Source organism: Mus caroli, chromosome 1, assembly GCF_900094665.2.
Source record: "Mus caroli chromosome 1, CAROLI_EIJ_v1.1, whole genome shotgun sequence".
Lineage (NCBI taxonomy): Eukaryota > Metazoa > Chordata > Mammalia > Rodentia > Muridae > Mus > Mus caroli.
This window is the reverse complement of record NC_034570.1, coordinates 152,530,969-152,557,948: the sequence shown is the minus strand read 5'-3', so window position 1 is coordinate 152,557,948 and position 26,980 is coordinate 152,530,969. Positions and strand designations below refer to the sequence as shown.

The following is a 26,980-nucleotide window of genomic DNA, read 5'->3' as shown; positions in this document are numbered from 1 at the left end:
GGGGGGGGGGGGGGATCCCAGATCTCACATAGCCTCCTGTGCGTTGACTTGCACAGAGACAATGCGATCTGCGATCCTTAGTTTGTTTTTGACCAAAGCCAGGCAGCTGGTTAGTAATTGCAAGTAGATCAGAAATATCCAAATGTGGCTGGCTCCAAAGCTGGATCCTTTCCTAGACTTTGCCACCTAAAAGAGATGAGGGTGGAGGGCCTTTGGGACGAGAGATTGCTGATTTTCAACTGTGGTCTTGGAAGTGTCACAGGATTTATAAATAGATGGAAGCTCAAAGAATTGAAAATATAGAGACTATTAAATAGTGTGGACACAGAGTCAGAAAGCATGAACCCATTTATTCATATTCACACTATCTGTGCTTTGAATTCTTTGTCTGTAAAAGAAAGAAGGCGCTTATTTGTTCTTGGCCACGTTATGGTTGGAGGACTCTCGTGTTAAAATAGTTTGCAATGTATTGATTGCTGTTAGCTTACTTTGCTTATTGTAATACCAGCACTGGTCAAGTATTTTAACCTTTTTAAAAATATTTGGTTTTTAATTATATCTACATATGTGCTCCTGACTCCAGGTGTCTGTGGAGGCCAGAAGAAGGTGCTAGGTCCCCTGCCGCTATAGTTATAGGCAGTCATGAGCTGGCTTGTGGGTGCTGTGAACTAAACCTGGCTTTTCTCCAAGAGGAAGGAGTGCATTTAGCCACTGAGGCATCTCTCTGGCCCTGTGACTCACTTTAAGATTTATTCTTCCGAAGTGTGATAAACTCTGCAACCTGATCTCTTTCCATTTCTCTCTCTGTAGGCTTTTGTTCCAAAGTTTGACAAGATTCCTTGGCTGAGTGAGGCCAGCCTGGTAAACAAACCACTGGTCCTGAGCATCCCCAGAAGGTAACTTCCCAGCTTCTGAGGACAGAGCCATCGAGGCAGAGCTCAGTGGTTGTACTCTTAAGGTGGAGAGGTGCATGTGCCCTGTTGAGAAACCAAGTTGAGTGCAAAAAAGAAAAAGAAAGAAAGAAATGCCCTGGGTTTCTCAGACAAAGGTTATGCTATGTAAAGGCCTGGCTAGAAGAAATGAGAGCCGCCATAACCTTCATTTCTACATGTACTATTCAACCACAGACACTATAACTCAAAACACTTCCATAGTTCCCCCCACCCGCTTCAATTTCTAGTCTTCAAATTCTAACTATCAAAAGCCTAGAACTATAACACGCCATCTTTATAGAGTAGCAATAGCTGTATTTCACGTGGGGCCTCCTCCAGTTCCCTGGGTCCCTCATCCCCTCACAAAGCCAATAGATAACACATTTCTGATTTTGAAAACTGAGGATTTATATGTATGGGGCATTTCAGCTTCTACTTAAAATAATTATGTTCTTCATTCAACACCTCCCCCACCCCTTATAGTTAAGTTGTCCCTGGGTGTGGTGATAAATCGCTGGGAGAAATGTGGGTTGTGAGATGATGGTGGGAAGTAAGGAATCGGGGGACAAGCAAGGAAGGTACAGAGGCAGTTCCATAGGCTTGTCTTACACTGGAAATGGTTGCTAGAGAGAGCACACGCTTAAAGAGGTTTTTTTTTTTTCCTGTTGATAATCGTCATACATCTTTAGGTCTGTGAGCAAATGACCACATGAGGTGCATCCATGCCTCCATAACACATGTCTGCTTTGTCTGCTCTTTAAAACAGTTCTCAAAAGGCTGATAGATGACTTTGTGTATTTTCAGAGCAAACATTTGAGTGCATGTTGTTCAGTTGTGTGTGTGTGTTTATCTGACATGAGCAATGAGAGGTTCAATAAACTCAAAGGTTGGCTTAGGAAGTAGCAAAGTAATATACCCACTAAGAGTTGATAACACCCCAAGAGTCATCGTGAGTAATGATAACTTAGCATCCGTTTTCAATTCGACTTATGTCATAAGCTCACATGCAGTCAGCTAGAAGCCACACTGATTAGGTTGGTCAGATGGAGGTAGCAGTGAATGGAAGAACTGACCAAAGGTGACATTCCCTCTTCCTCAGTCAATGTTGCCTCAGATATCTGAGTCCAGGGCCAAATACGCTCAGTTTTCTAATTAGAAATATAGAAACTTTCCATTGCTAATGCCTGACATTAATAAGCTAACCACCACCATCCTTTAGTACTCTCTGCCCATTAGATGCCCCTCTGAACCAGGGACATCCCAGTGCATGTGCATCCCAGTGCATGTTCATCTTGCCTCCAACCCCCCTGTTCTCTGTCTGAGCCTCTGGTGAAAGGCAGGGAGTGGAGAGCAGAGCAGAGCTTGAGAGAGGCAGGCTTAGTACTCAACTGGACAGGCATGGTACCTGTTCTTTCAGAGTCAAGATCAGGGTTGTCAGGGAGACTGGGATATCTGCAGCATCTGGAAAGGGACGCAGTAACACACCACCACCACCACCACCACCACCACCACCACCGGCCAAATGTAGGTGAGTGATAAGAAGTTTCTTAAGGTAGTAAGTTAAATTCTTCCCAATCAAACGCTAAGACTGAGGGAGCAATCTTGGTGTCTGGTTGGAGAAATGAACCTACTTACCTCATAAAACATGTGAGATGACTAAACAGTACCTATGGAGTGCCCTCACCTCTCAGAAGGCAGGATAGAAATATAGCTTATTAGAAAAGGAAAGAGGAGAATTGATACATAGCTGTTTTTTAAGGACAAAATGTATTTGTCCAGAGTTCCAAGTCCCACACTCTTTGTTTGGCAGTAACTTCCCTCAGCTCTTAGGGGATTAGTTCTTAGGGATAGTTCAGTGAACTCAAAGTATTACCTACGCACCCATCCGTGGGCAAGCAGATCTAATAGAATGGTCTAGAAAAAGGTAAAGGGATGTTTAGAGGAATATGTCTCAGAATATGCCAGCTTCAAACAAGCTCTGGAAACACAGCTGTGGTGATGGAAGTGAGACACCACACACACACACACACACACACACACACACACCACCCCAGAAGTAACATGGAAGTGCTGTATGAAGCTTCCAGAAGAACTCTCCCAGTTTGGCCGAACTGTGCTGAACCCACACCGGGTAGTGAGAGGTTACAGCAAAGCAGGTCTAAGCCAGACTTCTTGCCTTTCATGGTTGGTTTGGGGATAATAAATCTGAGGCAGCCCAATCCCATAACAGAGAAGCTCGAAGATGAATTTACATCAGACCATCTCCCCAGCTTCCTAGGACCCAGGGAAGTGACAAGAGAAATGAAACAAACACTTCACGAACACCACACTCCTTCCCCATGAACAATGAAATCCCTTCTCACGAAAGCGGAGAGGTGTTCTTGGCAAAGGATCAGCATTCCATGTCTCCATCTCAGTGTCTCTCTGACCCCACACCGAGGCCTCAGCCCCTCATTCTTTAACTAAATGATCTTTGATGGGAGGCTGGGTTAGCCTGTGGAGACAACTGGTGTTGCCCTGTCGCATCTTCATGTTTCCCAGCAACTGGGGAGAATGTTCCAGTGAAAGATGCTCTGCGTGGGAGGACAGAGGTGAGTTGTTTGAGTGTTCAGGGGCATAAAGTCTAGGAATTCCAGCCAGGCATGGAAGGATGGGTTCTTGGTAAGTGTTTAAAGCATTCATTGCAGGTACCTTGGAGAAGCAAACTCAGGAGCACTTCCTTCTGTGCACTTAGGCTTTCAGGAGCAGCCCTTCCCCCTGACTTATTTGTCTCTCACCCATGACTCTCATTGGTTAGTTGAAATTAACAAAAAAGAAAAGGAAGAGGGAAACCATAAGAGGGAACATAGCTATAAGGCTGATCTGTGCAGAGCTGGGGCAGGGACAAGGACAGGGCAGGTGCCCAGGCCTTCCCTGGACCAGCTGGGGACAGGCTCTCCCAGCCCAACACTACGATTCTAACTCCCCTTTGCATTGCTCGCCTAGGTACCACTCCTCCATTGTTCTGACTTCATACAAGAAGGATATGTATTTGCCACACTTGCTTGAAAATCCAGACTTCATATCAAAGGTACTCAGAAAGTCCTCGTTGAACCCAGTTTAATTCTCTTGCTTCAAGAGAGCAGGATGTTTTGTAGACATTGTGTCTTTTTCTTTTATCCCTACTAGAGAATGGGGATGTATTTCCTAACCTCTTAAGTGAGTCTGTGTCTGGCACATCATCATTGTTCAGTGAATATTTATTTGTTCAGTTAAATGAATTTGTATCACCACACATAAAACCAGGTTTTATTATTTGTCCTTATTGTGACTCAAGTATTTTAGTGCCCCAGTATATCATCACTAAAACTAAATAATGTTAGAAATACCAAAAGGGAAAAACCGAAATTAATTTTGTTATAGTCTGTCAGAGCCCTTCAAAGCTTGTAGCCGGATGGGTCCTGGTTTCCAGAGACATTAAACCAGCTTCTTCCTCAACCCCATGGGTTACCTGCATCTTTTACAAACAAAACCCACTCCTGGAGAACCTTCCCATGCAGCTCACGGAAATCCAATACAGCTGGTGCTGCTGGCCCCTGGAGGCACCGTGTGGACCTAGGTGGCTGAGCTAAGGTGCTGGAGCTCTTAGCTCTTGTGGAGAGAGGGAAAGGAGGGACACCCCAGTGACAGTCATGATGGTTTTCACTTGTAAAAACTGCAGGGATTCCTGGAGCTGTTGCAAGGCAGTGCCTGAAGGAGAGTTCCAACAGCCCTTGGCCCAGCGCCCAACTCGCCCAACACTTAGCACTCAGTTACTATAAGCAGCAATTGTTAGGAGTCCTCATGCCCCCTTCCTATTTATTCTAACACAATTCAGAAATGAGTAATCCAATTGCAACCCACACAAACAGAGCAGGGGCAAGCTGGATGGGACAAAACTGATGATAACCACAGAAATATCAGAGACTGGGGCAAAGTACCCGAGAAGATGGGAGGGAAGGTCATTGCAGGTGGAGGAGGGGTGAGAAGAGAGGGAAGAAGTGCCACCTGCTTAGCTTGAAGGTAACACCTATAATCTGGAACCAGTTTAGAGAAAGAGCAGAAAGAGACTCAGGCAAAGGAAGGAGTATCAGTCAAGAGATGGACCCTGAAAGTGCAGGAAATGCTTGAAGAACATTCACAGGTCAGAGCCCGTAAAGCCAGGAATGAATGGTGAGCAGACATACCACTTTCAGCACGGGGGCATCAGGGACCAAGCTGTGCAAGGTGTCACCACATTAGTCTCCCTCACAGCCGTGAAGCAAGTTCACGTAGGAGGCTACCATGACTTACACTAGGTGACCAGGAGAAGGAAAACTGGCCACAGAGGCAAGAAGCTTTCCGTCATTGAATATCTAAACTATTTCTGCTGCCAAATACTGTCGCTGACAGTGTGCTCTGGGTTTGGATGCAGTGTCACCAAAGCACAGCAGAGGCTTTTCTAAAGCTGGAAAAATGGTTCCCTTCCTTTTAGTTATGCAGAACTTAGAGTAACTGATACAGTATCAATTTGGAAATGGCAAGCAGGTAATTGCATGTTTAAAACTGTAATTTATGAAGGAGGTTAAAGCTGAATAAAAATGTAAATTTAGAATTCCCCCCCCCCCCCAAAAAAAAAAAAAAAAAAAAACAAACACCCCCCCCCCCCCCCCCAAAAAAAGCAGGTAGCTTTTGTGACGGCAGTACCTGGGCCTGGCCACTAGATAGCAGTTAGGAGCAACAGCTTCCAGAGGCCTGACCAATAGTGGGCGTAAAAGACCAGTCTCTGGGTAGATCTAAGAGAAATCCCAGGTACACTGCTCTTAGCAAGAATGAGAAATCCACAGATGGTACCCTCATTTTTCTCTTCCTAGGGACTGCTCCTCCACTGATGTGTGTATGTGTGTGTGTGTGTGTGTGTCTGTCTGTCTGTCTGTCTGTCTGTCTGTCTGTGTCTGTGTGTTAGCACCATGCTGTGCCTCAAGTCAGATCCTTAACTGTCACAACAGACCTCTACAGTATGCTATGAGTCCTTGCCACATATATGCTGTGAGGTAAACAGGCTCAGCAGCTGCTCCTTTCCAGAAAGAAACTATGTTGCACTTCAAGGGAGTGGAATGTTTTGTGGATACTCTTTCTTTCTCCCTAAACCTGGGCCGGGACCTGCCAAGGAACTGCTAACCATCCTGCAGCCAACTGGACACTGTATTGGTGCAAAGGTCCTGACACCTGGCTAGCTCTTTTTCACCATCAACAGCCTAAGGGCACAATCTGAACTGTCAAATTCCACAATAGCATTCCTCAAGTGCCCTGGAGGGGCCTTGCAGCAGCTGCAGGTAGCAAGTGTGCCTGGAGTAGACAGAGGACAAAGAAAGACACAGGTTTGAGAGGGGAAGGCAGACACCGAGAGTAGGCTGCATGGAGGGGCCTGAAATAGTACCCACCAGGGGGGGGGGCAGATGGAGTCCCAGAGACGGTAAGGGAAAACTACTGAATAAAGGCAAGAAATGAAGCCTAAACATTTCCTCAAATGTTTACTGGGCAGAGACTTTTCATTAGCCACACTGTCAAGTAGAAATTGGCCTCATGAATGTTCCAGGAAGGTTACTTATTCCACAGAGAGGGAACAGGAGAGCGTGGGTGGCCTGGGGAACCACAGCTAGAGGCTCTGGACCCCCTTTGCCAACCTGTGGGGTTGAGTATAAACCAGCCAGGACTCGCAGGCTATGCACTGATTATGCCTCTCGAAACCCCTGTCCTTACGTGCTCTCCACTCTCTTTGATCTGACTTTGGTTTTCCAGATCTAATGACGTCACAGTAAACATGACAGCATTATTTATTTGGCCCTTAGCAGACCTAGGACAAGAAGCTTTGGCTGAAGACATTGTTCAACTTGGAAACAATACAAGATGAATCCCATTTTCTCACCACAAAGAACCCTTTAGCTAATTATTTCTTGTGGATTCTAAATTTTGAAAGTTGTGGCCACATGAAACTACCTCATATGCTCCTAAGTCCTTTTTCTGTTTATATTTATCAACTATATACAATTATAAAAATAATTTTACAATAATGAGCATGACTGTTGTAAAATTATTATGGTCACAGAACTAAAGTTTAATAACCTGGATGGTAAATGCCTGGTTCGTTTGTGTGTGCTTAACATTTTTTCCTAGCCAATAGTAGGGGGACTTTTGAAAACATATTTACACTTATTCTGTGATGGAAACTATCGATATTTTCAGATAGAGGGGGAAAGCCTCTATGTTATTAATTCTACATAATTACTTTATGAATTTTCTGGAATAGTGACTATAGTCCCCTGACTCCCCTTTCAGTTTTAAAGGGTATAGGGATAAAGTGGACTCTTAAGCATCCCTTTTCCCTGACAAAGAGGGGTTATCTGTCTCTGACCCTTTTATAAAAACAAAACAAGACAAAAATGCCCATCCCACTGAAGCTAAGTGGGTTTGTTACCAGACAAGTCTCTTAGTCTTTCAGGGCTACTATTTCATCACTGGGTTAATGAGAAAAGAAACCAGGAAGATCTCTGCCAGCTCAATCCGGAGTAGAACACAGGAAAGGGAAAGACATGACAAAAGGCAAAAAGAACACAGGCAAATTCTCAGTCACAATCAGGTCAAGGTTGTGTGGTCTGTTTTTTAAATCGCCATCTGGTGCTTACATTTATAGTTTCTGCTATGTAAACGTGTGTGTGTGTGTGTGTGTGGAATGAAGCAAACTTCAGGTTCTCTATCAAGCATTTAAAAAAAAAAGTCAAAATCTAGGGCCATGAGCCAGCTCTTAGGAACCTCAGAAAACACTGCCCTAAAATAAGATCTTCTAGCTGTGAAACATGAAGAGGACCCCTCAACATCTGGGGACTGGTTGACATCTGGCTACACCTCTGCTAGGCCTTCAACAGGTTGTTGTCACTACCCCTTGGATCTGTCTTGAAGACAGCTGTGTGGGAAATAAGAGACACAGTAACACTTCAGTGTCTCTAGCTGGGGAGGTGGCATCACCAGAAGCTTGGCTATGAGCCTGGCCAGTTTTCCCTCTGCTGCTGCTGCTATGCTTGCTGTAGGGAAAGAGGGGAATGGGGGAAGGGAACAGGCACAAGAGGCCTTGATTCCATGACTGGGAAAGAAGGAAGGATCAGAAAGGGAAAGGAGCAGAGGAAAGGAGCCCTACTGAACATGGAATCCAAGATGATTTACGTCAGCTTTAGATTTGCCTAGTACAGCTGCCTTCTGTAACTCTGAGCCTACTTACCCTCCAAATAAAGAGGACTAGAGTGCATGCCTTTAATCCCAGCACTTGGGAGGCAGAGGCAGGCGGATTTCTGAGTTCGAGGCCAGCCTGGTCTACAAAGTGAGTTCCAGGACAGCCAGGGCTATACAGAGAAACCCTGTCTTGAAAAAACAACAACAACAAAAACAAACAAAAAACAAAAAACAAAAAGAGGACTAGAGCAGCTCTTCTTGGAAACAAGACAGGCTGATCGTGAGCCCAAGCTGCCGTATGGCCAAGAATAGGTTTTGCTCACTGGGAGACTAGCCTTTGTCCACTATACTAATTAAGATGGGAAGATCTGTCCATTGTGGGTAGCATCATTTCCTGGGGAGGGGATCCTGAACTGAGCACTAGCACGCAAGCATTTCTTGAGCTGCTTCTTGACTGTAATGCCGTGTGACCAACTGCTTCATTTTCTGCCATCTTAACTTCTCTGCTATAATTGACTGTGTACCTTGGAACTATGAGCCAGAGAAAAAAACCCTTAAATTGCTTTGGTCAGTGTATTTTATCACAGCAATGGGGAAAGGAAAGCTGTGTCTTAGAGGACACTGCGTTAGCAAGGACAGATTAAGAATCCAAAGAATATTTTTATCCTTTTCATGCCAAAGGATGGTAGCCACTATTGTTACTGGACTATATGAGCATTGCCAGAGTTGTTAGTAACTGTAGCTTGGGGATTTCACTAATATGTTTGCCCCTCAAAAATGCAGGTAATGGATGGAGGAGCTACAGGGTAGGCTACCTCTAGAGAGCCTGGGAAGACATGGCAGAGAGCTGGTTCAGCTCAAACCTAGGGAACATACACAGAGAGCCCTCTTTTGCAGAAGCCTCCTCCCAACCACCAGAAGAAGGTTTGCTTGCTTATTCTCCTAGGCTATTGCATACAGTTTTCTGGACCTGGGATCCCCTCCCATCCTCTTGTTCACACACACACACACACACACACACAGAGGAGCCTATCTACTCACCTCTTGCCATTTTTCTCTTCTCAGACCCTGTCCTCTGTTCGTTACTCCCAGTGCTCAGCAATGCTTCTTGAGCTTTGGGATGCCCAGCAGTTATAGTACCTTCAATAGTGCTAGAGTCCAAATCCAAAATGATCCCACGGAAATGTATGTTTTGAGCATGTCATCTGCAGCCTACGATACTAAGTGAAAGGCTGTGGGTCCTTTAGAAGGTCAGGCCCAGCTTGAAGTAAGAGCACTTGGGCCTGGATTTGAGAGTTATACCTACCCCTGCTTCTGCAGGAGCTGTCTACCTCCTGGTCCACTATTATGTGAACACGCTGCTACTATCAGCTCTTGCTGCCATGGACCAAATGACTCTCAAATCAGGATGGGCTGAGTCCCTAAAACTGTAAGCCAGGGTAAACCTTTCCTTCCTTGTTTCTGTCCAGCATTTTGTCACAGAACAGAGAAAAGTCGCTAATACAAACACAGTCATGCTCTTGAGATTCCGATTGCTGGAGGGTGAGCAACTTGACATGAGGTCTTGTTGACCTCAGTGTACCTAAAGAAGAGGTGAATCTGTATTAGCTTCATCTCCTCCTGCGAGCGTTGTCTTAGTTATAGACCCATAGGGCACCACCTCATATATAGTGACCACACAATACATGCTGGTTGTTAAATTACCGAATCTACTCATTCACACTCATGCTTGCACTTGCCACACCTCAACAATAATACTGAGTTAATTCTTTGTCGAGTCCTATTAAGATGAAGTATATTTTATGTTGCAGGGAAATATTTAAAAAGCAAACCAGCATGTTCCCGCACTAGTGCCGACATCGGTGGGCCACAGAGCTTCAGCCAGGTGATCTCATCTCGGAGGTCTCTCTGTCCACCAACGCTCCAGTGCCCCACACCCTAAGTTCCTCTCGCTACCACACAATGCCCACGCACCCCATAGTCAGCCATCACAACACCCAATTACCTGGTAGAATTAAAACTCTTAAATCTTATAGTTAACCAATCAATAAAATCACAATTTACAAGATGCCAATACAATAATTTCAGAGCCAATTGATAATGATAAAAGCTTTATTCCAATTATTCTAACCTTATGATATCATAACTACCTGTGGCTGCTTCCAGCCACGCTGGGTCGTGTCTGCCTCCATTCTCCTCCCCTCTCTCCCCTGAGACACTCTGTCTCTGCAACTCTTAGCTCCACCTCCCTTTTCCCTGTTCAATCACAGACCTCCTCTGCACTAATGTAATTGGACAGGGAAAATCCTGCAACAGTTTTAACTACTTGTCAGAAGAGGCCAACTTTTGTTAGGAGTATTGAGTCTTCAAACTCCAAGCACCATGTCTCTTCCAGAGGATGAAAGTACTTGCAGATCAGTGTGGCAAAGGTCACCTTCGGTGCACACTAGTCACGCTGGGTAAACGTGTTCAACCTCTCCTGTCTCCCATACCTCCCAGGGTAACAGGAATGAGTCAGGACATACAGAGGTCAACTAGAAGGGGAAAGCTAAGTTGATAGCCATTGTCTGTTTGTCACTGTGGTGTTCTTCTTGCCTGTGTTCTACACTTTCTGTGGGTGTATCAGATCTCTCTGATGTCAGTGTGCATGGCAAGGGGTTAGATAGAATCTCCAAATGTAATTTTAAATTCAAGTTCTCATCTGCCTCCTAAGGGATCCTCTGCCAGAGATGTACATTAGAGCCTCTGTTCAAGGTATACATGCTTCTAGTCTCTCTCCCATTTTGTATAGATGAAGTCAGACAGAAAAGCAGCCCTTACAGTGGACAGAAGGGAGCCCCATCCTTTTTCCACTAGCTGTTGCTTTGACTTCTTCCCCAAAGAAGGGAACTCAAAAGACATATACCAGCCCCAATTCAACTATGGCTTAATGCACAATTATAGAAGTGCCAAGTTTTGGTGGATCATGGATGCTAGGGAGCCAAAGTTGAACAGAGCTAAGTAATTGATACAAAGGAGGCTACCTGGAGGAACCTCCGGAAAGACTTAGAGGAAAGTCTTCATTGAGTCAAAGGTTCTCAGGCCATTTGGTGGAAGTTACTTAAAAATGGGGGAAACCTATGGGGAAATACAGCCCGATTGCCATATATGCACAGGTTAAATGACAGAGATTGTACTGGATTTTAGTCTCTGGTCCCCTGCTAGCTGTCCTTGTATATCACTGTATACAGCAGTACTGAGACCAACACCCTGTCTATAGTTGCCCCCTCCTGCTTTAGCCCTTTCAGAACCTATTAATGGCAGCAAATTCCAGATTCAGCAACTACCCTGGAGAGCTAAAAATCGGAGTATCCATTTCATTTTTGTGAAAGAAAAAAAAAATCCCCTCTTTTGCCTACTTTTAACCTTTTCCACACCCTGGGTATCTTACCCTCTCCTCACTCATCTCTGTCCCTTTTCCCCATAGGCTAGAAAGAATGAGCATGAAAACCTGTCGCCCAGAAACAAGCAACTGTGCTCTACATGTCGAGAATATCAAAAAGTGAAAACGGTAGGCAAAGGCCGACAGACAAGTGTATGTGCATTCCCAGGTACAGAGCTTCTCTGCCTCCCCAGGAGCTCTGTACAAAGAAATTGTGATGGAGCCCTTTATAAAAAAGGCTGTGACTGAGCTGGCAAATGAGGCCATGGATCCTGAGGGCAACTGGTACAATATTAGCAACTTTCTCCATTTCAAGGAACAGAAAACAAACCAGGGTAGGCGGACCAGAGGTGAAGAGATGAGATAAGCCACTTGAGGCTTGTTATTAGCTACATACTTATAGAGACTCCAAGAGCTATGGGCTTTCTTCTCTCACCATGACATCTCCGGCACACACCAAGTCATCTGCATTATTACAATTATGAAACAAGTTGCTTCCTTTGGAATTTGTCACTAATTCAGTCTGAGCCTCAGTTAAAAAAAACAAAAACAAAACAAAACAAAACAAAACAAAAAAGGCTGGGGAGAGGTCCTATAGTGGTTGCAGCCAGCCAGGAGTGTCCCTTGGCCAGATAGCTATAATTTGTAATGGAAAATATTAGTAAGGAGGAATGTTACGGGAAAAGAAGTCTCTCAGGAGATCTGAAAGGAACAAGGAGACAGCGCTGCCACATGTCAGAGTCACTACAGAAAAGAGGCCTGATGTAGGGGAGATCACAGATCAGAAGGAGGATGTGGGTTAATTTAAGGATTAGGATTAGGGTAGCATGGTATTGGGGTCAGAGTAAGGGTTAAGGGTGATTTAGCTAATGGTTAATTACAGCTGATGAAGGACCACTTTTTAAGTCTGATATCCACCAAATCTCCTTGGACTTAAGGAGGCTTGACAAAGGGTTAATGGATAAGGGAGCATGGGGACCAATTAGATAAGGAGGAAGGCTGAGCCTTGTGATCAGTGAACGTGACCTGAGTGAATTCTGGCAAGTGCTGCCCTCCATGTTATCATCTCTTGGTTTCCCCGCACACCGGGGACCACAGTGTTCAGTGTGAATGTTGACTGTGGTCTGGACTGGGATCACTCCTGGTTCCATTTCTGGAATCACACGCAGAATGCCCTGACCTTGGGGATAAACTGGCCACCACCCACAGGCACCCTTGGGACTTGAGAAGATCCTTTCTCAAGGCCTCTTCCTTGCCCCTTGCCCTAGCTTAGGCCTGACAGGAATAGACACATAGGCCATGGCTTCACTGCTGCCACAAAGACAGTCTTCCAACACAACAGTGCCTAGAAACTCTTCTCTACTGCTGTCAAAGCTGGCTGAGAAACTACAGAAAGGTAGAAAACAAGTCTGAAATGCCACCCTTGCTCTACGCAGGATCCTTCAAGGGAAGGAACTGGTGAACTGCTGTACTTCTGTGGCACCATCCTTCCTTAGCAGCTTATTCAGTGATCGTTGGGGAGGACGTAAAGACCTCTATGAGTGGAAGAGACTTTGTCAGCATACTATTGAGCAAGCAATAGATTATTGAAATAATTGGATGTATTTTTTTTTCTGGGCATAATACAATGAACTCTTTCAAAAAAGGACATTTCAGAAATTGTATAAATTCATGGAAGCATGCCAGCATACTATTGAGCAAGCAAAAGACTATTGAAGAAATAAAAAAAGATTTACCAAAATTTTAAGCAACTGATAATGGATATATATATATATATATATATACCAAAATATATAGAGTATAACAACAGCAATACTATGAGAGAAGTTTACACCAAACTCCACATTCAACACAATCTTTATCAAACTGCTAATAACATTCCAAACAAACCTAGAAAAAATGTAAAGTTCATATGGAAACTTAAGTAACTGAATAGCCAAAGTTATATTGAGCAAAAACAGTTGTTTTACTTCAAAATACAGGACAAGCTATAGTAATCGGAATAGAAAGGTGTTGGCATAGAAGCAGACCCATAGACAAGCAGAAAGCAGAGTACTCCACGCTTTACAGATATTGGATTCTCAGCAAAGAAGCCAGAATTGGGAACTAGAGGGAAAGACAGTCTCTCTATGAACAGTTCTCAGGAAACCAGGTACTCACAGGGAAAAGAGAAAAACCTGACTCCTCTTACCTTCCAAAACCAGAAAGCAGATCAAGAGCCTACTAGGAAGAAACAGGAACATACTTAAGATATCTATATAGGCTCTGATTTGGAGGACAGAGTAAGACACCCAAGAACAGAAAACAAAAATAAACATAAATGCGTGAGATTATATAACAAGCTAAAACCCCAAACAACAAAAGAGCAGAGTGAAGAGACAGCTGTAGAACGGGCAGGTTGTGAACTACTCTTTTGCAAAAGGCTAATGTCTGGAATATATAAGGAACTTAAATTTTCAATAATTAAAAAAATCCACATATAGAATGAGAGAGAAATTGAAATGAGCAAATTTATGGGAGAAAACTCTACTTTAGTAGGAAGTCAAACACACAATCATCTTCTGATTAGAATAATTATCAAAAAGTCCCTAAGTAACAAATACTGGCAAAATCTGTGAGGGAATGTTTGTATATTGGTGATAAGGGGAGGGAATTAGTCATTATGGAGAACAGCACAGCACGGTAGCTCCTAAAATACTCCAAGTAGGACCTCTACATGACCTAACCATTCATCTTCTATTATATAGCCAAGGAACCGATGCCAGCTTATCAACAAGGCATTTGAGCGTGCTCGCTGATTACCATGTTATTCACAATAACTAAGATACGTGTCCAACCTTGAGGCCTGCGAGGCCATGAGAGGATAGAGGATGGGTGGAGAATGCACAGTGGAATATTACTCAGCCACATAAAGCAGAGCATCTTCTCATCAGCAACAAAAACCTGCAGACTGACGTCACTGAGCTAACTAAGGGAGATACGTGAGGTTCCGAAACACACATATTAACTATTTTCTCATACGTAGGATTTTTTCTTAAAAGGCTGATCAGGATGTATAATAGAGATCATTAAAAGCTGGGGCTGGGAAAGGATAAGCTGACTAGTGGGAGCCAATGCATAGATGGGCGTACTGAGTCCTGCAAGTATGAGTCTTTAGCACAGTGGGATGACTGCGGTTCATGGTAACCTATTATTTTATGTGTCCATAGAAATAAGGAGCTGAGGGACTACAAATACAAACCAATGATTTGGAAAGTGTCAAGTGTCAAAGTGAGCTCACTGCGCTAAATAAATTAGTACAAATGTATGTTTGTCACATTGTAAAAACTTGTGTAAGGACAGAGAAATATTTAACTACCCTGATTTAGTTATCATTACACTATACACATATATCAAATTATGACCATAAGTCTGTACACTTACAAGTTTAAGAAAATCAATAAAGGTGGGAAGAGAATGACTAGGTTCACCCTGATGCAATTTGTCTCAGAAACAAAAATGCCATTGTTGGCAGCTTTGGTCTGTGCATCCCCTAGACCCATCCTTGTGTATAAAATACTAGCAGCTTGAGTGAGGGGCTTTAGAACAAGGCTCATGCAACTCTGCAGGTGGTCGATAGTTCTCTGCCCCACCCTCTGTGGAGCACAGCCAATCATAGATGAAATTTTGGAAAGTGACAAGGTCTTTTTCTGGCATCATCTCTTGCCTCTCATGTGTCTAGAAATCTCCCCTCCTATGTTCTCATTGAAGTCCTTGCTACCCTCACTGTCTCCAGGTACTCCTGGTCTCCTGGTCATCCTGTCTCCCATTCTCCCCCCTGCCCTCCATTTTTCCTCAGCCGAAGATTCCGAATAACAATCTGACTAAAACTGGTAGAGTTGGCATTGGCTTTTCTATTTTCAGGCACCTCTAGAGGTACTGGACACCGAACAATTTACAATTTTATTGGCGAGTAGGCCAAAAGAACACCTACACCAGTATTTCTGTAAATGTCACTTCAATGACCTAGGGATAAGCATTTGGTGGGGAGGTGCTGAGTGAATGTGTATTCTCCTTAAAGAACCAGTCTGGAGTGCTGGTGTCAAATCTAAAGCTTAGGGTGTGGTATTTCCTAGCTAGAGAAACCCGTGGCTCTGTACGGATTCTAGTCTGGGTGAAAGGCACACATTTTCAAACATGCTTCAAGCTGTCATCATTTGCTCAGTAATTTAATCTTGAAACTGTCTTAAATGGGCAATGTGGGAGCTAGAAATACAAGCACAGCAGTGTAGAGCTGTATGTAGCACATCTCCTCCTGAAGATGAATGTTGATCAGGAAAGCCAGACATCATTAAGCAAGGAAGTGCACCAAGGTTTTATGAGTGTTCTGTTTTGTTTTTGGTTTTTTTGTTTTACGAGACAGGGTTTCTCTGTATAGCACTGGCTGTCCTGGAACTCACTCTGTAGACCAGGCTGGCCTCAAACTCAGAGAAAGCAGGTCTTTAGACCAGGGGAAGAGAAGCACCAGGAGCCCGCCATGTGTGGAAGGCACAGATGGCTTCCCTGAGAGGGGGAGTGGAGAGTCACAAGAGGATATGTGAACAGTATCAGACACAACTCAGGGTTGCTAAGGTCCACTGTGTAGGTCACAATGTAGTTAAGCCAATGTACTGAATCAGGCTTTCTTTCTCAGGTACAGCCAAAAATGTTCATAATACCCGACCATCAGAAACCATCCTCCCAGAATTCTGTGAATCACAGGTGAGTCAAAGATGTAAACTGGGCTATAAGGTAAGTTCTGGTTCTAACTCTTTGGGACACAGGATTCGGACTGAAAGGACAGTAAACAAAACACCTGGAGGGTGAAATTCATAGTGCTTTTAACTTCTGTTGAAATGGAGTCACACTTCATAAAGAAGTTACTCCACTTCTGTACGTGAGTGACTATTTAAGTTACTATTAGCACAACCTTCCTTTCCACCAACGTAAGAACAGTCCAAGGAGTAGGGGAGGAAATGTCTTCCTCACCCTCTGGCAGATAACCATTCTCCTGTAGATGATATATATCTGATTCACAACATATGAGTGACAGCACATGATTTCCTGACTTCCAGGCATCCTCTGTCACCTACCAGCAGCTCAAATCCTGTTTATGCTTTCGATTGTCGTTTGCAGCAGTGCAACAGAAACATAACAGAATACAACCACAGAAGGAAAGTCTAGTCAAATCGCAGGTAGCAAGGTTCTTAAACCTTTTTCCTGTGTTTGCCTTTTAGCCATAAAGAATTTACTTCTTACTTTATCTTTTAAAACTCTAGGAAGAGCATGGAAGGAGTTGAGGGCGTGTGTGTGTGTGTGTGTGTGTGTGTGTGTGTGCGCGCGCGCGCGCACACGCAAATGTTCTCATTATGAAAACTTCAATTAAAAAAAAAACAGACCCAAATATGATGCTATGCATGTATGAAAAAATCATAAGAAAACTCATTGTTTTGTAACTAAAGCAACAATAATAAGAACAACAGCAAATATGGACTCGCTCTGGCTCAGGCATCAATATTCTGAAAGCCTTATGATAGACCATGGAATGTGAGCATAGAGTCCCCTTCACAAAGGAGTTATATAGGGCCCCAAGGCAACATTTAATTCTCTCCCTTATATATAGAAAAAGATGGGAAAAGCTAATTGGTCTTTCTGTAACCCTATGTGGCTCGGAAGCAAGTGTTCTGATTGCTTTTACAACATCACAACCTTTTGTTCCAGACTGCAACACAGTCCGGTGCACTGACATGGTGTACCAGTGCTGGCTTGGGTACACAAAGGCCATGGAGGAAACACGTGTCCCGGCAGTCCAAGTTCCAACACTAATAACATTTACTCATACTTTTTTATCATGATAAAAGTAATTCTGATAAATACTCTTTGCAAACTTTAAATAGGGATCTCTGAATCAATGCTTTCTGAGCAAAAGTGGGTTCTTCTGCGCAGAGACATTGAATCCTGTTACCCTGGCCTATTCAGAAAGTTTTGCACTTTGAGTAAAGCACTTAATCCCCAAATCATTCATTGCTTTTATTTTAAGCAAATCTTTCCTGTTCCTTTAAACTGTGGCTAAAAATGGATTGATCTTAAATTTCTCCCAAACCTTTGGTTTTGGTTTCATTTTCATCATAATGAAAGAAAGCCTAACACTTCAATTTGATACCTCCTTAGAGTGACTGTAAAATATGGACTTGGCTCTGTTTGCTGCTTATAAAATCTCTACACTTTTTAACTGTCACCACACATATAGCCAGTGACACTGTCCCCATCGAAACAATTCCCTTTCCCCTATTAAAAAGATATATTTTATCTTCATGTTTGTGTATGTCATGGGGAATGGGGGGGTTGCACCTGCAGAGATGAAAAAGTCTTTGAATAGTCGGGAACTGAAGTATGTGAGCCCAGCATAAGAACAGGGAACTGATCCGGCTCCTCTGGAAGAAGCAAGCCTTCTTAATCACCAAGCCTTCTCCCCAGCCCTCCTGCTTCTAAGTGATTTTAACTGGAGCCACCACAAGAGCTAATAGTTGATGAATGTAAGGAATGAAGGAGAGAGGAAGACAGAAAGGGTGGAGACACACATTCTTATGTGTTGAATGGTAGAACACACAGATCTTAAACTATTCATTCCTGAAAGTACTGCCGATTGCATGCGCAGTATGGACAATGGATGGATTTTGCGTCCTTTTTACTTCACCTCAGTGAGGCCTCCAGTGACAATTGAATTAAAACTTGTTTAGGCCAGCCATATATTTTGGTAACAAAGCAACCTCAGAAGATCTTTTTGGAAGTGGACACATTAAAATGTAGAGCTAGCCTTCTACATTGGTTCTCAGCCTTCCAAATGCTATGGCCCTTTAATACAGTTCCTCGGGTTGTGGTGACCTACAAGCATAAAATTAATTCATTTTATTACTGTTATGAATTGCAGTAGAAATATCTAATATGCAGGATATCTGATATGCCATCTCCAAAGGGGTCATGACCCATAAGTTAAGAAACATTGCTGGCAAGTTCATCAAATAGTAACAAATTGTAAGTCTTGAGGAATTAAGCAGTTTAGCTCAATCTAGGATGTTTTGGAATTGAATGTATTTGGAGTAAGGGTCACCCCCACAGCCTTGCTGGGACAGAGGAATGGAAACATCACAAAGTCTCTAACTAAAATGTTTCCTTAGTTTTGATTTTCAAGGGTAAATTGACTGAATTGGAAGATTTCTTACTTTTTATGAAAATTAAATATTTCAAGCTGGGCAGTGGTGGCACATGCCTTTAATCCCAGCACTTGGGAGGCAAAGGCAGGCGGATTTCTGAGTTTGAGACTAGTCTAGTCTACAGAGTGAGTGCCAAGACAGCCAGGGCTATACAGAGAAACCCGGTCTCAAAAAAACAAAAGAAAAAAAAATCCTAAATCCTTACTAGTTTTAGACTCTACATGTTCTTATAGTAGAATAATATATGTTTAAATAAAGGTTTTATCAAAACTCACGAGGGTACTACTGAGGAAAAGCTCCTGAGAGTAAATGGTGTTTGGACAGTTTAGTCTCTTGCCCTGGTGCAAGGCCACGGTGCACCTCACCCTGCTCTCTGTATAAAGACCCAATTCTCTTTCATTAGACTCTAACCAACTGATGCATGCGTTCTCTTGATTCTTCCATCAGAGAGGTGAGCCTTCATTCGCAAGTGCAGCAGTTAAACTCCTACAATGATATTCCAACAGGTATGTTGTCTTTTAGAGTAAGTACTTCTGGTGTAATGCCTACTCTGCTTGGAGCCAGAGAATGGAAGACATAGTTTCTATGATGCCTCTTAAATTTTTCTAAGCAAATTCCATTCTCTGTCCCTTTTTTATTTTGCATATTGTCTTTTGAAGTGTTGTGATTGTTACATAGCCTCCTCCTCCTTCTCTTCTTCCTCTTCCTCCTCTTCCTCTTTTTCTTCCTCCTCTTCTTCCTCCAGCTCACTCTGTCCTTTCCAAGGGTCTCACATGTTTTCATGTCATGTTTTCCCCCAAAGCTCCCTTAGGTCACCTTTGCCTCTGAGAGGGTACCCCCCACCCAAAGAACCCACACACACACCCTGGGGTATCAAGTCTCTACAGTATTATGCACATACTATCCCACTGAGGCCAGACAAAGCAGTCCTGTGCTTCATATATGCTGGAGGCTTCAGACAAGCTCTTTGGCTGGTGGCTCAGTCTCTGGGAGATCCCAGGGTCCAGGTTAGTTGACACTAACTTCCAATGGGGTTGCCATTTCCTTCAGTTCTTTCAATCCTTCCCCTAACTCTTCCATAGGGGTCCTGATCTCTATCCAATGCTTGGTTGTGAGTATCTGCATCTGTCTCAGTCAGCTGCTGGATAGAGCCTCTCAGAGGACAGCCATGGTAGACTCCTGTGCACAAGCACAACATAGCATCAGTAATAGTGTTAGGGATTGGTGCCTGCCCATGGGATGGATCCCAACTTGGGCCAGTCACTGGTCTGCTATTCCTTCAGTTTCTGCTCCATTTTTGACCTGCATTTCCTTTAGACAGAAGCAGTTTCAGGTTGAAAGTTTTGTGGGTGGGTTGGTGTCCACATCCCTCCACTGGGGGTACTGTATGGCTACTGGAGGTGGTATCTTCAGGTTCCATATCCCCCACTGTTGTGCATTTCAGTTAAGGTTACTCACATTGAGTGCTAGGAGCCTCCCCACATCCCAAGTCTCTGGAACTTCCTAGAGATTCCCCCCAGCGCCCACCCCTGGCAGCTGTGTATTTCCCTTAGTTCTCTTGGCCCTCTGGGCCTCTCTCCTGGCTCTTCTCATACTTGATCCTGCCCCCCATTCCCCTCCCCCTTCCCACTTACACCAATGTCCCTCCCTCTCTCTGCCTTCCATGACTATTTTGTCTCTCCTTCTAAGTGGGATTTAAGCATTCTTGCTTGGACCTTCCTTGGTTAACTTCTTAGGGTCTGAGGGGTATATCATGAATATTCTGTACTTTTTGGACAACATCCACCTATCAGTGAGTACATACCGTGCATGTCTTTTTGGGTCTGGGTTACCTCACTCAGGATGATATTTTCTAGTTCCATCCATTTGCCTGAAAAATTCGTGATGCCCTTGTTTTTAATAGCTGAAAAGTATTCCAGGTGTAAAGGAACCAAATTTTCTGTATTAATTATTTTGTTGAGGAATAGATAGGTTGCTTCCAGTTTCTGGCTATTATGAACAAGGCTGCTATGAACACAGTGGAACATGTGTCCTTGTGATATAGTAGAGAGTTTTTTGGGTATATGCCCAGGAGCAATGTAGCTAGATGTGTTGGTAGAACTATTTTCAGTTTTCTGAGGAATCGCCATATTGATTTCCAGAGTGGTTGTACAAGTTTGCAGTCCACCAGCAATAGAGGATTGTTTCCCCTTCTCTACATCCTTGCCAGCATGTACTATCCCTTGAGTTTCTGACTGGTGTAAGGTGGAACCTCAGGGTCATTTTGATTTGCATTTCCCTGATGATTAAATGTACTGAATTAAGTGCTTCTCTACCATTCAAGATTCCTCTATTGAGAATTCTCTGTTTATCCCTGTATCCATTTTTAATTGTTTAATTGGGTTATTTGGTTTTTTGAAGTCTAACTTTTTGAGTTCTTTGTGTATTTTGAATACTAGCCCTCTGTCAGTTATAGGGTTAGTGAAGATCTTTTCCCAATCTGTAGGCTGCCATTTTGTCCTATTGATATTGTCCTTTGCCTTACAGAAGCTTTTCAGTTTCAAGAGGTCCCAATTTGTCAATTGTTGATCTTAAAGCCTGAGCCATTAGTATTCTGTTGAGGAAAATCTCTACTGTGCCAATGCTTTCAAGGCTCTTTCCCACTTTCTCTTCTATTAGATTCAGTGTATCTGGTTTTATGTCGAGGTCCTGGATCCACTTGGACTTGAGTGACAAATATCGATCTATTTACATTGTTCTACATGCAGACTGCCAGTTAGACCAGGTTCATTTCTTGAAGATGCTTTTTCTCCACTGTACAGTTTTGGCTTCTCTGTCAAAAATTAAGTGTCCAAAGGTGTGTGAGTTTATTTCATGGTCTTTGATTCTATTCCATTGATCAACCTGTCTGTTTCTGTACCAATACCATGTGGTTTTTATCACTACTGCTCTGTAGTCCTGCTTGAGGTCAGGGATGTTGATTGCCCCAGAAGTTCTTATATTGTTCAGGATTGTTTTTAGCTATCCTAGGTTTTTTGGTTTTCCATACGAAGGTGAAAATTGCTCTTTTGATGTCTGTAAAAAAAAATTGTGTTGGAATTTTGATGGGAATTGCATTGAATCTGTAGATTGCTTTTGGTAAATGGCCATTTATAACTATGTTAATCTTATTGATCCATGAGCATGGGAGATCTTTCCATCTTCTGAAGTCTTCTTAGATTTCTTTCTTCAGGAACTTGAAGTTCTTGTCATACAGATCTTTCACTTGCTTGGTTAGAGTTACACTGATATTTTATATTATTTGTGGCTATTTTGAAGGGTGTTGTTTCCATAATTTCTTTCTCAGTCCATTTGTCATTTGTATAAAGGAGGGCTACTGATTTGTTTGAGTTAATTTTATATCCAGCCACTTTGCTGAAGTTGTTCATCAGCTGTAGAAATTATCTGGTAGAATTTTGGGGGCCACTATTATATCATCTGAGTATACTGATACTTTGACTTCTTCTGTACCAATTTGTATCCCCTTGATCTCTTTTTGTTGTCTTATTGTTCTAGCTAGAACTTCAAGTAGTATATTGAGTAGATAAGGAGAGAATGGGCAGCCTTGTCTTGTCCCTGATTTTAGTAGGATTACTTCAAGTTCCTCTCCATTTAATTTTATGTTGGTGATTGGTTTGTTGTATATTGCTTTTATTATGTTTATGTATATGCCTTGAATTCCCAATCTCCCCAAGACTTTTAACATGAGGGGGTGCTGGATTTTATCAAAGACTTTTTCAGTGTCTAGTGAGATGATCATGTGATTTTTTTTCTTTGACTTTGTTTATACAGTCGATTACATTGATGCATTTTCATATATTGAACCATCCCTGCATCTCTGGGATGAAGTCTACTTGATCATGGTGAATGGTGTTTTTGATGTATTCTTGGATTAGGTTTCTGAGAATTTTATTGAGTATTTCTATGTCGATGTTCTTAAGTGAATTTTGTCTGAGTTTCTCTTTTCTTGTTGGGTCTTTGTGTGGTTTGGGTATCAGGGTAACTGTGGCCTCATAGAATAACTTAGGTAGTGTTCCTTCTGATTCTATCTTGTGGAATCGATTACAGAGGACTGGTATTATCTCTTCTTTTAAAGTCTGGTCAAATTATGCACTAACATCATCTGTCCCTAGGTGTTTTGCTGTTGTTGGTGGTGGTTAGTTGGTTGGTTGGTTGGTTTTTTTTTCTTTGGATTTGGGGGTTTTAAATGACTGCTTCTATTTCCTTAGGGGTTGTGGGACAGTTTAGATAGTTTACTTGATCTTGAATTAACTTTGGTACGTAGTATCTGTCAAGAAAATCATCCATTTTGTTGATTTTCCAGTTTTGTTCAGTATAAGCTTTTGTAATAAGTCCTGGCTATTTTTTTCTGTTGTTATGTCTCCCCTTTCGTTTCTGAATTTGTTAATTTGGATACGGTCTCTGTACTGTTTAGTAAATTTAGTTAAGGGCTCATCATCTTGGTGCTTTTCTCAAAGAACCAGCTCTTGATTCTTTTGATTCTTTGTTTCTAATTGGTTCATTTCAGTCCTGAGTTTGACAGTTTCCTGCTGTCTATTCCTTTTGGGTATGTTTGATTCTTTTTGTTCTGGGGTTTTTAGGTGTGCCATTAAGTTGCTAGTATGAGATCTCTCTAATTTCTTTATGAAGGGAAAATTATTTATGAGTTTCCTCTTAACACTACTTTCATTGTGTCCATAAGTTTGGGTATCTTGTGCTTTCATTTTCATTGAATTTCTTTATTTTCTTCTCTAACCAAGTTATTATTTAATAGAGAGTTGTTCAATTTCCGTGAATATGTGGGCTTTCTGATGGTTCTGTTGTTGCTGAAGTGCAGCCTTAGTCTGTAATGATCTGATAGAATGCAAGGGGTCATTTCAATCTTTTGTCTGTTGAGGCTTGTTTTGTGTCCAATTGTATGCTCAGTTTTGGAAAAGGTACACTGAGGTGCTGAAAAGAAAGTATATTCTTGTGGTTTTGTGAAATGTTCTATAGATATCTGTTAAATCCAGTTGGTTTATAACTTCTGTTAGTTTCATTGTGTCTATGTTTAGTTTCTGTTTTGATGACCTGTCCATTGGTGAGAGTTGGATGTTGAAGTCTCTCACTATTATTGTGTGGGTTCAATGTGTGTTTTGAGATATAATAAAATTTCTTTAATGAATGTGGGTACCCTTGCATTTGGGGCATAGATGTTCAGAATTAAGACTTCATCTTGGTGCATTTTTTCCTTTGATGAGTATGAAGTGTCCTTCTCCAACTCTTTTGATTACTTTTGGTTGTCTATTTTATTAAATATCAGAATTGCTACTCCAGCTTGTTTTGTGGGACCATTTGCTTAGAAAACCTTTTTTCCAGGCCTTTTCTCTGAGTAGTGTCTATCTTTGTTGATGACGTGTGTTTCTTGTATACAACAGAACCATGAATCCTATTTATCTATCTAGTCTGCTAGCCTATGTCATATTATTGGTGAACTTAGTCTAATGATGTTGAGAGATATTAATGATCAATTATTATTAGTTCCTCTTATTCTGTTGTTGGAAGTGGTGCTGTGTGTGTGTGTGTTTCTCTTCTTTTTGGGTTTGTTGTGAGATAATTAATTTTTTGTGTTTTCTTAGGTATAGTTACCCTCCTTATGTTGGCATTTAATTTCTAGTATCCTCTGTAGGGCTGGATTAGTAGAAATATACTGTTTAAATTTGGTTTTGTCATGGAATAGTTTGATTTCTCCATCTATGGTGATTGACAGTTTTGTTGGGTATAGTAGTCTGGACTGACATCTGTGGTCTTTTAGGGTTTGCAGGACATCTGTCCAGGACTTTCTGGCTTTTAGGGTCTCTGCTGAGAAGTCAGATGTAATTCTGATAGGTATGTCTTTATATGTTATTTGGCTTTTTTCTGTACTGCTTTTAAAATTCTTTCTTTGTTCTGTACATCTAGTCTTTTGATTATTATGTGGTGGGAGTATTTCCTTTTCTGGTCCAATCCATTTGGTGTTCTGTAGGCTTTTTGTACATTTATAGCCATTTCTTTCTTTAGGTGAGGGCATTTTCCTCTATGAATTTGTTCAAGATGTTTTCTGGCCCTTTAAACTTGGAATCTTCACCCCTTCTATTTCTACTATTCTTAGGTTTGGTCTTTTCATCGTGTCTCAAATTTCTTGGATGTTTGGGGTTAGGAACTTTTTATACTTGGCATTTTCTTTGACTGGTATATCAATTTCTTCTATGGTTTCTTCTATGCCTGAGATTCTTTCTTCCATCTCTTGTCTTCTGTCGATGATGCTTGTGTCTGTAGTTCCTATTCTCTTTCCTAGGTATTGCTTGTATTTCTAGTTTAGGTCTTGTACCACTTTTGTTCATTTTCTTCACCTGTTCGACTGTGTTTTTCTGTATTTCTTTAAGGGATTTATTTGTTTCCTCTTTAAGGGTTTCTACCTGTTTGACTGTATTTTTCTGCACTACTTTAGGGGAAATATATCATCTTTAAAGGCCTCTATCATCTTCATGAGATGGGATTTAAGGTCAGAATGTTGCTCTTCAGGTACTTTAGGATATTCAGGGATATTCAGAGCTTCCTGTAGTAGGAGAGTTGTGTTCTGATGATGCCAATTATATTGGCTTCTGTTGATTATGTTCTTGTGCTTGCCTTTCACCATCTGACTGTCTCTGGTGTTAACTGGCCTGGGTGTCCTAGATTGGAGCAGGCCTCTCAGGAGGCAAGTAGAGCTGTGTGTCCTGGGTTAAAACAGGCCTCCTGGGAGACAGGCAGAGCTGTGGGGTGGGGCTGGGGGAATGGGAGAGCTGACCCATGGAGAGTGTACGTGGAGGTTCAGACAGGAGGGGAGATGGTGCTCCAACAGAGCACAGGAGAGAACCCACATCTGCTGGGTTCTGTGGGGGTCCCAGCTGGTGTGGGGGTTGGGTGGGGTCTCACCTGTGTCCCTGGTTAGAGCAGTCCTCCTGGGAGGCAGACAAGGCTGTGGGGTATGGAGAGTAGCAATGTAAACCTTTTTAAAAAAATATCAAATCGCAGTTGAAGAAGAGGTCAAGATGGTAAAGATTGAATTATTCACATCATGGAGTATCTTTTGAAATATTAAATGCTTTTCCAGCTGTAGCCTTTTTGTAAGATCACGGCTGTCTGTTTTTTTTTCAAAGAACAGACCTATGTATTCATGTGTCTTGGAACAGTCTCCTTAGAGCTGAACCTTCTTTTCCCTTGAGCTAATACTACAATGCCAGTTATATTTTATTTTCAATTTAAATTTAATTGGCAATATTCTTAACACTTGGGTGTTATTTCTAAATTTTACTTGGCATTTTCAATCAGATTTATAAAAGTCTAAATGTTGTTGCCATGAGATGGTTCTATTAAAAGAAATTCTTATGTGAATTTTGAGTATGCTAAGGCTAGAGGAGCCTTTGGTGGCCCTTGGTTATTTTGTGTATTTGTGAGAACAGTCTATAAGCCTTTATTTCTCTGTTATTCTTCACACTGTCTTCCAGAAAGCATTAGCTACAGACTGCCCATCATAGGTCCTAGGACTGCCGTCTTCCACAGGCTGCTGTCAGGTGCCTATGAAACTCCTCGGGATACTCAACACTGTGCCTTTCCCAGAAAGAAAGGAATGAGCAAGACAGTGAAGCAGTAAGTGAGTGGCCAGAGCTCATTACCCCCAAACACTCAGGGACAAGGCCACCTCTCCAAGCCAGTTTCTGACACTGGTGCCTTCCCCTAATCGTGTATCTCCCAAAAGATGAGTCACTTTTTCCTTCCCATGTGCTGCTTTTCTAGCTCTTACCACTTCCTCCTAAAGATAACATGGTTTACTTTACATAACTATAAAGACTTATTGACTAACAAAGAACATGCTTAGTGTACCTCATGTTGTTTTGCTGAAATTTTTAATGCATGTTACATTATAATAAATGGCAGCCTTTTTATAAGTCATGGATTTTTCCATGTAAGTCGTTTAGCCCATTCCTTCAGGTAGGGGGACCAGCGATGACTCCTTGAGCCCCCTGTGACTTCATCCTATTCACAATAAGGGAGAAAAATCACCTTTTTTTCTCTATCAGTTTATTTTATAGCAAATAGGGGACACTATGATGTAATAACTAGAAAGTGACAAATGCTTACTTATTGCAAAC

At 42.3% G+C, this 26,980-nt stretch overlaps 1 protein-coding gene across 5 annotated transcripts in view; it reads left to right on the top strand.

The window, feature by feature from the left end:
- C1H1orf105 (chromosome 1 C1orf105 homolog) overlaps positions 1 to 26,774 on the top strand; it is a 40,037-nt gene extending 13,263 nt beyond the window's left edge. For 3 of the 5 annotated variants that reach the window (XM_029481746.1, XM_029481745.1, XM_021158867.2), the window contains exons 2-7: positions 811 to 896; positions 3,918 to 4,002; positions 11,623 to 11,706; positions 16,250 to 16,317; positions 19,257 to 19,315; positions 26,336 to 26,755. In XM_029481746.1, coding sequence (XP_029337606.1) covers positions 811 to 896; positions 3,918 to 4,002; positions 11,623 to 11,706; positions 16,250 to 16,317; positions 19,257 to 19,315; positions 26,336 to 26,481 — 528 coding nt within the window. In that variant the 3' untranslated portion in view covers positions 26,482 to 26,755. Of the gene's footprint in view, positions 1 to 810; positions 897 to 3,917; positions 4,003 to 11,622; positions 11,707 to 16,249; positions 16,318 to 19,256; positions 19,316 to 26,335 lie in introns of all 5 variants that reach the window. The other 2 variants (XM_021158850.1, XM_021158859.1) reach the window with 1 other exon arrangement.
- Positions 26,775 to 26,980: the final 206 nt, after the last annotated feature.